This window comes from Zootoca vivipara, chromosome 9 (assembly GCF_963506605.1).
Source record: "Zootoca vivipara chromosome 9, rZooViv1.1, whole genome shotgun sequence".
Taxonomy (NCBI): domain Eukaryota; kingdom Metazoa; phylum Chordata; class Lepidosauria; order Squamata; family Lacertidae; genus Zootoca; species Zootoca vivipara.
Window position 1 is genome coordinate 14310157 of NC_083284.1, and position 16326 is coordinate 14326482.

The following is a 16326-nucleotide window of genomic DNA, read 5'->3' on the forward strand; positions in this document are numbered from 1 at the left end:
TTTAAACTAGGTAGCCGTGTTGATCTGCCGTAGTCGAAACAAAATTAAAAAAATCCTTCCAGTAGCACCTTAGAGACCAACTAAGTTTGTCATTGGTATGAGCTTTTGTGTGCATGCACACTTCTTCAGATACACTGAAAAACTAGGTAAGGGGAACCTCAGCCTCGGGGCCAAATGCAGACCCCCAAGTGTTCTGTTTTAAGCAGCACATCCTGGATTGATAGAAGACACCCCGGCTTCTGATCCCAATCCAGGATGTCCTGTTTTGGCTCTCATGCCCTGACTGCACCAGAGCGTGGGACCAAAAGACACACTGTGCTGTGGTGCGAGTCAGTTGGTTCACACCAGAGCATGGAACCCCAAAATGGAAGGAAAGCTTATCTTGACCCGTGCATTGCCACTCTTCTTCCTCCTCCTGCTGTGACACTTCTGGCATGATACAAATGCTGCAGCAGACATCATAACTGAGCCGAGACTCAGGACATCAATTTCCACTAATGGTCTGGGTGAATAGATGTGTGCTTACATACAGAAAGCCCACTAGAGTAGGGGCCATCCATGCTTCCAGGAGAAGGGAATTCTGCAGAAATAGTGCTAATCTTAGGGCCTGGGCTGGCTGATATAGGAAGATGTATTGGGGTCCCAAGTCATTCAGGGCTATATATACTAACGTCACCAACTTGAACTGGGATTGGCAGTGTTCAGACAACCAGTGCTGGCCCTGAAGAATCATTGCTGTACCATTCTGCATGGATGCACCAAGCTAGAACTCTAGTGGCCAGATTCTGCACTGGCTGCAATCTCCAGACCGTCTTCAAGGGCACAGAGTATTCTACATGAGGTTTCAAAAGCATGGATTTCTATGGCAAGGCTTTCTGGTCCAACACTGGTCATAGCTGGCAAACCAGCCATAGTTGGAAACATGCACCCCTTGCCACTGAAGCCACCTGAGTCCCCAACGTCAATGTCAGATCTGGGGTTACTCACCCAATTTCCAGACTCAAGAAGCAGCCACCAGCAGCACCTCCATCTTGTCAGAAGTCCGTTTCATCCAACGCACCTCTTATATTGATCCACAAAGGCCATGAACAGAAATGGACCAATTTCAGTTCCGTTCCTTATTTAATACATAGTGAATATACACTCCCATTGCCCTCTTTTCTCATCCCTGAACCATCGGTCATCACTCTTTCCTTTCCACTGATCGCGTTGGCAGCTGTAAGGTTGGGCTTCCTGCTCCACCAAGAGCAATTCATTTGTCGGATCAGCTTCTGCAATGCCCTGAGCACTCAGTCTGAGCTCACAAGTGCCTCAGCTCTGAATTTATAGTGTGTGTGTGTGTGTGTGTGTGTGTGTGTGTGTGTGTGTGTGTAAGCAATAGGTTGCTGCCAAGAAGAAGCTTGCCATAATACAGCCTGGCTCATTTAAGGAGAAAATTAGGCCTGCACCATGACTCTGCTCTTCAGACTGATCTCTGAAGAACAGAGAAATCTGGAAAATATTATTTCCCTAATATTTCAGCACCAAGCTGCTATGGTGAGGAAGCCCTCCACTACCCACAAAAAGATGATTCTTCTCACATGTCATACAGATGTTTGTGTACTGTCCACATTGCATTTGTAACCTGCCTTACCTTCAAGGATATTCAGGCAGTGTACATGCTTCTCCCCACCCATGCTATTTTTCTCCTATCAGTTATTAGACCGAGAGGCAGAGTGATTGGCCAAAGGACACCCATTGAGCTTCACTGGCTCAGCAGGGATCTGAACCATTCCAGTACTATATCAGATTGGTCCTGACCATACCTGCCAAGTTGCTGTCAGAGAAATAAGGGACCGGGCCGGAAATAGCAGACCGGAAGTAGCGCTTCTGCCATTTTGGAACTGGGCGGAGCATGCTCAGAAGTGACTTTTGACGCTGCTTTGCCCAGTTCCAAAATGGCCGCCGCGCCAGAATAAACCGGAAAAAACAAAAAAAACCCTTTTTTCATCTAGGAACAGCTGGAAAAACGGGGATTTCCCGGGGAAAACGGGAGACTTGGCAGCTATGGTCCTGACAGTTCAAGGACACATTGCAACCAGGCCCAATCACTTAAGAGGGTGTGATGCAGCATTGCTGAAGTGGGTGGCCTAGAGAGGGGCGTGGCCTGAGGAGGGGTGTGGCCTGTGGAGAGTTCCAAGAACCAGATAGAGAGGGCTTGAAGGCTGCTTTTGGCCCCCTGGGTATGCGGTTCCCCACCCCTGATCTAGCATGTGGATGCAAACAGGGCAATTGAAGAATTCTAAAGGTTTCAATGCTGCCAAGTCAATGAGTTAGATAAAATGGGATGGAAGTGCTTTTGTGTCCAAATGCTCTGGGATTTCTAAGCAGGATTGTGCGCAAAAAATGGGCTGAAATGAGCCAAAGAGAAACTGTGTGCTATATTAACACAGCTCTTCCATACTAACAAGACATGTGGAAAGAAGATGACAAATTGCTCTGGCTGGGATGCACAGAGATTCTGCACTGTAAATTATTAGTTAAATAAAAAGCCAGCCCGGTAATGCAAGCAAGGTTACATTAGACATATTCTTCACACTGTTTTGTTCATTTAATTATTTTATGTCAGCGGTGAGACCTCTAGCCACCAGTGCAGGGAATTTGCATCCACAGGATTTTTACCAACTGCTCACCTCTCAATGGGCTGAATGAACCACATGGATTAAAGATGCTGGGTTGGGATTTTGGTTTTTTGTTTTTAAAAATGGTAGGATGATAGAGTGAAGCTTTTCCGGGGTAAGACAGTCCTTTTCTACGCTGGATTTCTTATTCTTTCATGTCAACTATTGAAACTTGCAGGCGGTAATAAGACTTGAATTGCTGGTGTTGGTAAATGGAAAGAAAATGCAGAAATGAGCTTACCACTAGCTGGAACTTGGCCAGAGAAGCTTGTTAAAGTGAAGATACCAGGGCAAATAAAAGGAGGCGGAGCTAGGTGTTTAATCCCTTGCCAGCCAAGGGATTACTTGATCCAGAGCAGGGGTAGCCAATGGGGTGTCTCCCATGTGCTTTCCCACCAGATCTCTCTTTAGCCATGTTGCCTGAGGCTGATGGGGGTTGGAGTCCAATGACAACTGCAAGGCACCACATTGACTTTGTCCAACGTGTTTTTACCTCTCGCCCTGTTGCACCCACAAGCTGTGGAAGGATATGGCTATGCTTCCCTATCAATGGTTATGAGAAGTCTAACCACTGTGATTGGAGAAATAGGAGATGGCATACCCTCCGACATTTCTCTGATTAAAATAGGGATGCCCTATTCCATAATAAAATAATAATATACAGTGGTACCTCTAGTTACGAACTTAATTCATTCCGGAGGTCCGTTCTTAACCTGAAACTGTTCTTAACTAGAAGAAGAAGAGTTTGAATTTGATATCCCGCTTTATCACTACCCTAAGGAGTCTCAAAAGCGGCTAACAATCTCCTTTCCCTTCCTCCCCCACAACAAACACTCTGTGAGGTGAGTGAGGCTGAGAGAATTCAGAGAAGTGTGACTGGCTCAAGGTCACCCAGCAGCTGCATGTGGAGGACCGGGGAATCGAACCCGGTTCACCAGATTGCAAGTCCACTGCTCTTAACCACTACACCACAGAGACCTGCTTTTGCTAATGGGGCCTCTTGCTGCCGCTGCGCCGCCGGCACGTGGTTTCCGTTCTCATCCTGGGGCAAAGTTCTCAACTCAAGGTAACTCTTCCAGGTTAGCGGAGTTTGTAACCTGAAGCATTTGTAACCTAAGGCGTTTGTAACTCGAGGTACCACTGTAATTATAGCCCGCCCATCTGACTGGGTTGCCCCAGCCACTCTGGGCAGCTTCCAACAAATATAAAAACATAATGAAATATTAAACATTTAAAGAAGCTACGAACATGAGTTTGACCAAACTGCGGGAGGCTGTGGAAGACAGGAGTGCCTGGCGTGCTATGGTCCATGGGGTCACAAAGAGTCGGACACGACTAAATGACTAAACAACAACAAACATTTAAAAACTTCCCTGTGCAGGGCAGCCTTCAGATATCTTCTAAAGGTTGTATAGTTACTTACCTCCTTGGCTTTGGGGGTGAGGGAGTTCACATAACTCCATACCCTTCAACATTTCTCCAATGAAAATAGGGATGTCCTAAGGAAAAGCGGGACATTCCAGGGTCAAATCAGAAACTGGTGTGGCTTCTGTAAATCCGTGACCGTCCCTGGAAGATAGAGACACTTGGGAGGTCTGAGATGGTAGGTTTTTTTTACAAATTAGTTAACACAGCTTAAGTATGTATGTATGTTGCTGGTTGCAGAAGAAATGACTAGTTATGAATTCAGTGACCCGGTTGACAGCTTCCTGTTGAGGCCAAAGTTTATTAATACTGTGCAAGATCATGAGTTAATTATTTTATCGTCTCTTAGCAGAGTTAGCTCCAGGTGTGCTGGGGGACCATTGGGTAAGACCTCCTCCATGCCCATCCCTCCTTTATTGAGTCAACTGCATCACTGCAGCAGGTCCAGGAGGCCCCCATCAGTGGGGCCCCTGCTGGGTCATGGGTCCTTGTAGATGCCCCATTATGGGGAGAGAGGGAGAGAGAGAGATCTTATCTACCAGCTGCATGATTTGGGAAGAATGGAGGTGAAATGTCCATTTGGACTCTGTATCTGCTGAAATCCTCCTCAGCTAGCGTGAGCTGAGAACAGGAAATCTCTGGTATATAACACATGGGCTCAGAGAAGGGTAGAACAGAGCCGAAGATTGTGGGAGAATTTGGCTGGGGCGATGGAAACAGCAGCGCACCATTGCCAGCAGCATTAACACAATTGAGGATCTCATAGGGTCTGACGGGCATGTACAAAGCACAGATCTTCACTTTTATTTATTTGCTTTGCACAGATGTTCTGTAAAAGGTAGGGCTCATGACTAGGACATGTTAAAAAACCCACATGTCTTATTTTATCAAATCTCTGCAATTTTCAGTGCTAAGTCCAGTTTTAACTGATCTCTACAGGAGGAGAGTACACTCAGGAAAAATAATAGAGAACAGCTTTTCCAAGCCATATTCACAGCAATTAGCTCTTGGGTGTTGTGTCTCATTCTGTGATTTTGGCTTCTCCAGTGCTGAAATGTTAGAGTTCAGCCAACACAATTGTTTCTTTCAGTTTCCACGTTGCAGGCGGAAGACTCTCTTGCCCTATGTTTGAAACCTGCATGCATTACAACTGATTTGACGGGGGCTTGCTGATTGCAGCTTTCCGCTTTTGAAGGCACAGATTTTATGAAGTGATGGGAAATGGATTTTTAGCGAAAATCTCTAGCATCATAAACATGGCAGCTTTTAGCCAATTGCGTGGAGGCTAGGCCTCTTCACAGCTGTGACATTTCTCTTCCACTCTTCCCCACAAAGGAGGATAGGCGTAGACTGTCCAGAGTTCACCAAACTTTTGGGGCCCATGAGCACATCTGCTAACCAGAGACACTGTTCTAAGAAACACGCACACACTGAAATACACGACACAACCACACACATGCTTCCCCCACCCTCAACAACCAGGCTTGGGGAAAGCCTCCTATTATCACAGAATACTCATTTTATGTCTAATTTCAGTGGTGGTTGTGAACTCCAACCCCCATCATCCATGAGCATGGGCCATGCTGCTCGGTGCTGATGGGAGTTGTAGTCCAAAACATATGGGGGGTTCCAGATTGGGAGAGGCTAGTATTTATATGCCAGTGACTGTGTTTCTTGAGGATCATTGTGCCATTTTCATCTAAGGAGCACTGCGAAGATGGCTTTAGCCCCCTTTTGAATGTGTGAATATGCTTGATGCCATTTATGATACGGGCAACAGCCCTTTTTAATTTGGATAATAGTTCCTGGTAATGTGCGGTTTCATATGAGTTATCTTCTGAGCACATTTTCCTGCTGCTGTGAACTAAGGCATTCTTGAAGTTGAACAATGTCGCTCGCTAATTGCCATTTACCCCCAGAGAGAGACAGAAGCATATGGACTATTTTTCTTGTGGCATGACCTCTCCAGTGCCGAGACAGTGCAAAATGAGTACAAAAGAAGTATGAAAACTTTAACATTAAATAGAACATGAATAGTGCAGGCTGATAAGAGGTTGCTGCAGAAGCTCTAGAAACTTAATACAGTGGTACCTCGACATCCGAATGACTCAACTTCCGAAGGTTTCGACTTACGAAGTCGACAACCCCGGAAGTCTTTTCGTCGTGTGTGCGTTCTGCGCCTGTGCAGAAGCGCAAAATCGCGCTTCGCGCATGCGCAAAATGGACACTTTGACCACCAAAGACTTCGACTTAGGAAGAGCGCCACAGAACGGATCGCCTTCGTAAGTCGAGGCACCACTGTAGAGTGATTTTAGCATCTCCCACAAAAGTGCTCCCGGCACCTAATCTGCTGTAGGCAGGTTAACCAGACAAAAAAAAAAAAGTTCAAATGTGGTGTGTGACCCATAGAATGCTCTTGCTCAGGGTTCCAGCCACTCCTTTTACGAGACTCCATTCCATCTCCAAAACAGGTTTTCTTTTTTCTTTTCATCTCCTCCAACTGTTTGTAGTTTATCTTATTTTTATCCTGGTGGCTTCAAATTATAAGGCAGTTTAGAAATGTGTAAAGTAAGTAAGTTAAAGAAGAATTGCAGACTGGTGTGGAAATGTGGTAAACTGAAGACGGGAAAAATAAAGAACTGAGAGAACCCCAAATTTGTCCATTCTTAGAAGGAGATAGAGAAATGGCACAAGGAAAAGGGAAAGAAGAAGAGAGAGAAGAAGAGTTTTGGATTTGATATCCCGCTTTATCACTACCCGAAGGAGTCTCAAAGCAGCTAACATTCTCCTTTCCCTTTCTCACCCACAACAAACACTCTGTCATGTTTGCTTAGGTGCTGTAAATTCATGAATGAACCTGACATCAATGCATTTCACTGGCATTATCCAAGGTAACCTAGCAGATACTCCCACGTCTTTCAAGTGCTAAGGAAAGTTTTTGTTCCTTGCCTGGCATTTCCAGGAAAACCATTGATCATGCTTACCTAGGAACGGGACTGAAATGTCAGCTACAAAGTAATGGCACTTATTAGCTGGCTCCCTCCAAGAATGACCCACATTTGCTTTTGAGGACTTTGGGTGGACTTCAAAATGCTCAGAGAGGAAGCAACAGCAACAACAGCAAACCCATATAAGCACGGGGTTTGACTCTGCCAAGTGCTGGCTGTAACAACCTTATCCAGTTACAGGTAGGTAGCCGTGTTGGTCTGAGTCGAAGCAAAATAAAAAAATTCCTTCAGTAGCACCTTAAAGACCAACTAAGCTTATATTTTGGTATGAGCTTTCGTGTGCATGCACACTTCTTCAGATACCTTATCCAGCTTGTTTCTGAAGGTAAAAAGTACAGATTTCCATTCAACAATTAGCATGCTTTATGGACCTCAAAACTGAACATCTCACCGGGCTGCCGCTGACATTTACAGCAGTCAGAATTGCTTGGGGGATATAATGGGAATAAGCTCTTAGTTACAGACTGTTTTTCCAGCTAATTATTTATATTAAGGTAGCAACCAGATACTGCAGCAGTCATATGAGTGTCTGGCATATTTAAGCAGCCTCTTTGTACATGCCACACATTCTCTCAGACTAATTTCTTATACTGAGCCTGGGTGGGATTTTGGTTTTAAACTAAAGATGTTTAGAGGTCAGGGTCACTGGTCCTCAATCCAGGACCTGCAGTCTAGTGGCGAATTAATACCTGCATTGGCAGAAAAATGCAGGGGCCCTGTTTGGGCTGCTCATCTTTTTTCTTGCTGTTTTTTTTAATTTTCGTACCCTCCAACATTTCTCCGATGAAAATAGAGATGCCCTATTCCATACCCTTCAACATTTCTCTAGTGAAAATAGGGATGTCCTAAGGAAAAGCGGGACATTCCAGGATCAAATCAGAAACTGGGACGGCTTCTTTAAATCCAGGATAGGGACGCTTGGAAGGTCTGCCTTTTTAGTCGAGGGAAGCCGGCAGGGGGAAGCTTTTCCGGGATTGAGAAAGACACCTGTTGAAACCCTCGGGGTCCACTGCCAGTCGGTGTAGATAAGACGATTCTGGACTAGGTGGATCAGTGGTCTGGCTTGGTGTAAAGCAGTTTTCCAAGTTCCAATGTGAAATTCATTTAGCACAATAGGGCTGCTGCCTCCCAGGTATACAAGAAGCCACGTGCATTCATGTTCTAAGTGTATTGCCGTGTCTGATAATTAAAGCTTTCAGTGCTCCCACATTGTTCCCAGGAGTGAGGTTTTGCCAGGGGCAGCACTTGTCGTGAGGATGACACTAATTTGGTGCTTAATGCAGGCAACAGCCATCCGCTTCCTTCCCTCCCCAGCAGCCAAAAGTCTCACAGAGCCTGTTCCCCCCCCTTTTTTCTTTTTGGTTCGTATCAGGTTTTCTGCCTCATGACAGTAAGCTCATTTCTCAGCCTCCCTCCCCCTTGTTTAAATAGGAAAATAAACACATTTATCTATCCTCTGGGATCTTTATAAAGCAGTAGCTCCAAATAGATTTTGTTATTGGCAATGTTGGGGAGAGAGGGTCAAGCAGTGTCAAGTCGAGATCCCACCCGCTTTCCTTTCCTCTTCCTGCTGCATAGCATCAGTGGGGAGGCACTGCAGAGAGGCAGAAAGAAAAGGCAGGTCTCTGCCCCGAGGAACTTACAATCTGAATGGAGAGTGATGTCAATAAACTTGGAGGACAAGGCTACCAGTGGCTACTGGCCATGATTGGACACATTGATGGAGGACAAGGCTACCAGTGATTGCTCTGTTCTGCCTCCAGTTGCTGGGGGCAATATGCTTTTGAATGGCAGTTGCTTGGAATCACAGCTAGGGAGAGTGCTGTTGAACTCAGGTCCTGCTTGCCATGGCCATCTTTTTTGGTCATTTTGGGAACATGGTGCTGGACCAGGTGGGCCATTGGCCTTGATCCATTAAGCTCTTCTTAAGTTTGCATACAGGGTGGAGAGAAGAGAAGAGAAGTGAAGTGAAGGAGGAAAGGTAGCAAAGGATGGGTGGAAGGAAATGAAGTTACATGTTAGCTCTTTAAAGTGGTCCTGATTGCAGATGATGGAGTATATAGCAGTGATGCGCAGGGTCAGAGGAGCAGCCAATGTGATATTTGTGTCTTTGTGAACTTAGCCTACATATCTACAAGTGTAGCTTCATTTCAGATATGGCGACAAATTTGTGATGGTTGGGGGTGCCATGCTGCCATGATGGTGGTTCATGGTTCATCTCTACGAACTAGGTGAATGGGCATTAAAATGGCAAATGATGAGTTTGTTTTCTTGTTTGTTTGCTCTTTCCGTTTCATTCCTTCCTTTGTTTCGCTCTATTTTTCCTTTTCTTTTCTTGTTTGGCTATACATCTTATTAGAATGTATGCATGTCCTATAAGAAAACTTATTTTCTAAATTTGATCCAGGAAATTGGCAGAATCTGAGCTTTCCATAGATGTTTTGCTAAGTTTTTGCCCTGTTTCCTCCTGTTGGAAACATCTGTGACACAGCTCTGGCAGAAGCTGCATCTAAATTGTTCTGTTTCAGCAACACTTTGATGTCTTGGAAACATTATTTTGATCCTGCCTATGGACCTTTTCCCCAAAGCCAATAAAAGTCAATAAATAGATATCTTTCCATGGTGACATATTTCCCCCTTTATTGAACTAATTCCAAAGCATTATGGCTCCATACAGAAGTGAATAAATACAGACCTTAGAAGTCACTTTGTGTGCATTTAAAGCCCTTTCATTCCGGAAGCAAAGCAACTACTCATTCCATGATGGAAAGATAGCTTTTGTTTGAGTCAAGCTGTATAGACAATGGGCTACTATGCACAGAAGTACTTTCAATATTCCTTTATTGCTTTTAAGGGAATGTAATTGGTTTGGATTGAAAGAAATCTGATGCAATCAAATGCTTGGAGGAGCAGAAAATTCTTCTAGCAGAGTGGTAGCATAGCCAATGTGGTACCCTGCAGATGATGCTGGACTCCAGTTCCCATGAGCCCCAGACAAAATGGCCAGTGGACAGGGATGACAGGAGCTGTAGTCCAAGAACATATGGAGGACTGCAGGCTTCCCCCAGCGACAGGAGCAAGCCACCAGTAAACCACACTGAGCCAGTTGGAGTTAACTCTTTATTAGCAAAAACAGGGTCTGCACAGGAGTATTGAGCCTAATGAGCACAGCAACTCATCTTTGGTAGGTGAAATATACTCGGAGTTGAGAGTGAATTTCATGCTCTTTATTCAGCTTGTAGTCATCAAGGAGAAGAAGAGAAGAAGAATGCCCTTTCCCCAAAACCATCTGCTTATATACATTATTTACACAATGGGCTTTGCGTGATTGGCTACTTCAGGGCTACACCTGTGGGCCAATCAGTTTGTGGATTGACTTCTGCCAGCAGCCTGAATGGCTGCTCCTGCAGGCCAATCAGGTTGCGGATTCACTTCCACCTGGAGTTGGATTGGGTGTCTCCTGCGGACCAATCAGACTGCTGATTCTGGATCCTATTGTTCTATGATTCAGCTCAGTCCATAACAGTAGGTCTTGCCCCCATAAAGCAGTTGCTGAGACTGAAGGTCTCCGCATCCCCACAGCTGCGTAGGTCCCCTCCAAGCAATTGGAGACTGTGCCTGCATGAAGCTGACTTCTCCACCACCCTCTTCATACCTCTCTGGGTTCTGGGAGACCAGGGGGAGAGGAGCTTGCAGCAGGAGGGAGAGATACCCGTGGCTCTTCACTAGCCAGACTCACCTCTGCCTCTTGGCCTGCTTGCTCTCCTGCTTCAGCTTCTTACTCTGAGTCTGGACTTATCACTGCCACAGACTCCCCCCTCCCCTCACTAAGCCCTGTTAACCTCTTCAGCTTCTGACACCTCTTCCCAAACTTCTCCCTCTGCTCCCTCTGACCACTCATCATCGTCCTGTTGTACGCCAAAAAATGGCTTATCTTCTGTGTTAGGTCAATAAAACTCAGAGACGAGGAGTCAGGAGTCCATTTTGTTTATTGCAAAGCAATAATGGTTACAGTCGAATCTTTTCACAAAACTGCAACCTTGCCCAACATGGGGCAGGAGAATTTATAACATTTCAGACAAAGGATTTCATTTTAACCAATCACAAAATCATTACATCATTTTAATTCAATACGCATGTCCATCATTATCTCATCCTAATTTAATATGCATGTGCAATAAGTATTGCTAACTAGGCCTCGGTTCTCAGTAATATGTCACATTGTGAGATAGTATGTGTGCTGGGAACTTTGTTATGTGTACCATGTAACAACTTACGTTCTAGTTTATGAATTGCATCTTTGTGATTGATGTATTAGCTGACCTTCTGTCCCAGTAAAGGACGACATTCTTGCTAAATCATGAGTCTCTCAAAGCAACAGGTTTACTATAACTCTTCTAATATAAGCATATTCCATTTCCAAGATTTATAAGGATTTACATTATCACCTTAATTGTGATCCTTTGGGCCCCTGCTACAGTCCTACCACCATTCCCCCCTGGCTGTGACTCTTTTACCCTTAGGGGTTCCCCAGCTGGTTCCTCCCACTATTCCTCTGTGACACCCAGGCCTGCTCTAGCACATGCTTATGCATAAGGGGAAGAACATCTTCAGAATTAGTTTCACTGCTCACACTCAAACCTGAAGTATAAAACAATGTTTGCAATTGAATGTGTTTAAATCAAGAGCTTAACTTGTATTAGGACATTATTTATTGTGGAAGCCAATACTGGGGTGTGGGTGGGTGGGTGTAGAGTTTTTATATAGTTTCCAAGACTGCCTTCACCAGTCTCATTAGAAAGTATATCTGATGGCTTATCCTTTAGAAGACATAATCAAATTAAAGTTCTTGGAACAAGCAGGTCTTTGCCATGCTTCATTGGGGCCCAAACTTTCAATACTGCCCTGCAGTGCATCAAAGTACCGCAATTGCTAGTTGCTTCTCCTCAGATTTGTGAAACATTTGGTTTGGTTTAGGAAATGTTTTCAAAAGTAACAGGCAATAACTTGGCCATGATAAAGATGATGAAATCAGATAAACCAGGCACAAGACTAGTGGAGGGGGGGGGATAAATAGTGGCTGCTGCCACTATATAGTGGTACTTAGCTGGACTAAACAATATTGACCAGCTGTTCATGTTTTTGAATGCAGAACATTATTGAAGTATTAGGCGGTTGAAAGAATTTTACAGTTTATTACATTTCACTTTCACAATATTCCCTAACCAAGGACAGGGAACCTGTGACTCTCCAGATTCCCATCATCCTTGACAATCAGTCATGATGACTGATGGGAGTTGGAGTCCAAGAACGTCTGGAGAACCACAGGTTCTGCATCCCTGGTATTAAACCTTATCACCAAACCTGCAGTAAGTTTTCTGCCCAGATAAGATTTCTAACTGAGGAAACAACACCCACCCATCAGTCACTGAACAACTTACGGTAATTTCCTGCCTGGAAACCTATCTCTTGCTGCTTCCCAGCTTAAATATATATACATGTATTTTGCAAGTATAAATGGATGCCCTTAATTTTAACAATTCACAGCTACAAAATATGTGAATTATTAAAGTGAAGGGCATTCAACTTTTTTTAATGCCATCCTTGCTTTCCCTATGCTTTTGCAGCAGTCAAAACCTTTATTAAGGCAAAGAGACTAGATAGCTTAGCCTCTTAGCATAGTCACAAATGGGACGGGGAGTTTAAATATGCACTGTCTTCTGCTGCTCCTACAAGGGTCAGTTTTTTTGCAACTTTTGGGGACAACCTTTCCGCATCTTGATTTCATTTCAGGTCCGTGCAATCTTAAATCAAAATCAAAGCCGAATCTTTTGTCGTTGTTCAGCTTCTTAAGCAGCAAGGAAGCATTTGTCCTTGATGTGTGTCCAGGTGATCATAGGCCAAAGATGCAAAGGCAGCCAAGAAGATTCATGTACTATCTGGAGACTTTGAATTTTGACACATACACACACACACACACACACACACACACACACAGTCCATTACACATCTGAATTGTGTCTGGTTTCATTTCCACCATCAGCCCCTTAATTTAGTCTGGCTTCCTGAACTAAAAGTATTTCACAGATGTTTGCTGCGTGCTCCCAGGTGTCCTAGCATTTGCTTCCGCCCTCCATGAAAGCTTCCCTCAATGTACACAGGAGTCTATTGTATATAGACCTGCCAAGGCTACTGTGTTGTCCCCTCCATTTCCATGGGTCTCGGTCTCTCTCTCTCTCTCTCTCTCTCTCTCTCTCTCTCTCTCTCTCTCTCTCTCTCACACACACACACACACACACACACACCACATTACAAGAAGCAGCAGGAGTTAGTGCAAGTTCAAAAACCTTCCTTCTTCAAGGACAGACAGACATTATGCATCACACCAAGAAAAGAGAGGAAATCATCCTTTAAAGACGTCATGGAATGGCATAATAAAAATGTATTGTGTATAAATGAACTTTTAGGGGGGGGAATTCTAGAATTCAGTAGAAGTAGACAGGGGAGACTGCAATAAAGTGGCCTTTGTGCCTGCATAGTGATGGTGTTGATGCTGATGGTCATTTTTATTATCACGATTAAAATGTATAGACCACTTCACAGCATAAACCCATCCAAGTGGTAAAAACAGAATAAAATACAGAAACACAAAAATAACCCAACAAACCCTAAAACAATAAAACCATCCATTCAAACTCTAAAAAAATAACAGAACATTGGCGATGGGCAACTTCATTGTCCGTGTTCTGCTTTCTTTTGGTTCCTTACGAACTCAGCTTCCTTGGTTGAGCCATTCAAAGAGAGGGCTGTTCTCTGCAAAGAAGGATGCATGGCCACCCTAAGAGAGAAACCTTGCAGCTTGCACTTGGGACACAGACAAGCACACCTAAGCTTGCTCTAATTGTAAGAGATCAAGGATGCCAAGCAGGCCTCAAAAAAGACCACGGGCTTTGCTGAAAAATAAACACATATTCAGCTAACCATTGCCTCCTGTTTAACCCCCTCCTTTTTTTAAAAAAAAAGAAAGAAAACCATAGCCATCTGTTTCATAGCACCTTTGAAGGTACACATGATTCTCCTCCCCCAATTTAAAAGAAAATAATTATATGATCTGGACAGGTCTAAAGAAATGTTGACCTCTAGTCTTCATTTGATTTCTTTATTTCTAATCTGTAATTAAACGTCGTTCTGTGGCTTTCATTGGTTTTTTTTTTTACAAGCAGCCTTGTGGTATCCAGTAACTGGCATTCAGAAGCATTGCTGCCTCCAAATGTGGAGGCAGAGCATAGCCATGATGGCTAGTAGCCATTGATAGTAGCTGACACGGGATAGCCAGGGAACGCCCTTGGGTCGGGGAGAGGAGGAGAGTCAGAAGGAGAAGATCAGGAAGTGACAGAAGAGGCAGAGGAGGAGAGAGCTGGGATCATCCAAGAGGTAGCAAGGCCCTACGATGCTGAAAGAGAGCCCCAGCACCACACAGGCAGTTCTGGGAGAGACGGTGCCTTCAGCACAGGGAAGGAGAGAGTTAAACCGCAGGGATCAGAGATGTCTTGTGAGATTTCCCCGCTTACTGTGCTGGAGAAGAAGTCAAAGAAAGCCACTCCCTGAATCTGACCCATCAGATTCGGATGCATGAGTTGTAACTGTGCTGTTTGTATATATGTAAAATAGGTAAAGGTAAAGGGACCCCTGACCATTAGGTCCAGTCGTGACCGACTCTGGGGTTGCGCGCTCATCTCGCGTTATTGGCCGAGGGAGCCGGCGTATAGCTTCCAGGTCATGTGGCCAGCATGACAAAGCCGCTTCTGGCAAACCAGAGCAGCACATGGAAACACCGTTTACCTTCCCGCTGTAGCGGTTCCTATTTATCTACTTGCATTTTGACGTGCTTTCGAACTGCTAGGTTGACAGGAGCTGGGACCAAGCAACGGGAGCTCACCCCGTCACAGGGATTCGAACCGCCGACCTTCTGATCAGCAAGCCCTAGGCTCAGTGGTTTAACCACAGCGCCACCTGGGTCCCTCCATATGTAAAATAAAGGACTGTAAATATCTCTCTGAGTGAGCTGAGGGTGATTATTGCGAATAATAATAATAATAATAATAATAATAATAATAATAATTTATTTATACCCTGCACATCAGGCTGGGCTTCCCCTGCCACTCTGGGCGGCTTCCAACAAACATTAAAATACATCAAATATCACAGATTAAAAACTTCCCTAAACAGGGCTGCCTTTAGGTCTTTTTTAAATGTCAGGTAGTTGTTTATCTCTCTGACCTTTGATGGAAGGGTGTTCCACAGGGTGGGTGCCACTACCGAGAAGGCCCTCTGCCTGCTTCCCTGTAGCTTTGCTTCTCGCAGTGAGGGAACCGCCAGAAGGCCCTCGGCACTGGACCTCAGGGTCCGGGCAGAACAATGGGGGTGGAGACGCTCCTTCAGGTATACTGGACCGAGGCGAAGAGTAGCCACCACCTTGACAATAGCCCTGTCCACTATTAATTTGTCTAATCCTTTTTTAAAGACAACCAAGCTGGGGGCCACCCCTCCCTCCTCGGGGAGCAACTTCCGAAGTTTAGCTTTGTACTGCGTTGAAGAAGTACTTTCTTTTATCTTTCCTGAATCTTCCAACAAGATGTGTTGTTGTTGTTGTTGTTGTTGTTGTTGTTGTTGTTGTTGTTGTTGTTGTTGTTTGTTAACAAGTGAAGGAAGACTAGCTAATAAAGCTTCTTTCCCACCTCCCCTCCTTCTCCCCTAACTAGGAGAGTCTGCCAGCCTCATTATGGAAGAGCACAATGGCTCTGCAGAGAGTCCCCAGCTGAACCAAGGACGGCACGTTGCCATTAAGTGTGGGTGGCTGAGGAAGCAAGGAGGCTTTGTGAAGACTTGGCACACGCGCTGGTTCGTTCTTAAAGGGGAGCAGCTCTATTATTTCAAAGATGAGGACGAAACCAAACCCTTGGTAAGTACAGAGCAAGAGGATGCAAGGTGAGGTAGAGGGGTGGGCAAGAAGGGACCAACAGGAAAGGGGCGGAAACTTGTTTGAGCTCTTATATGCTCCAAGCACAATGATGGCTACCAACCTGATTATGATGTGGAAGCATTTGGCTTTGTAGGAGAGAGGGAGCTGACCCACCCTCTCCTTTGGTCCAGCCCATCCAGAGCGTTTTGGTATGGAATTCCATCAGTGAAGGGAGTTGTGAGTCTGTCACAGAGAGCTTCTGTGCCAATGT

At 44.9% G+C, this 16326-nt stretch overlaps 1 protein-coding gene across 3 annotated transcripts in view; it reads left to right on the forward strand.

Moving 5' to 3' along the window:
• ARHGAP24 (Rho GTPase activating protein 24) overlaps nt 1-16326 on the forward strand; it is a 343081-nt gene that overhangs the window by 63426 nt on the left and 263329 nt on the right. For all 3 annotated transcript variants that reach the window (XM_035112151.2, XM_035112152.2, XM_060278414.1), the window contains one exon: nt 15856-16055. In XM_035112151.2, the coding sequence (XP_034968042.1) occupies nt 15876-16055 (180 nt within the window). In that variant the 5' untranslated portion in view covers nt 15856-15875. The remainder of the gene's footprint in view (nt 1-15855; nt 16056-16326) is intronic.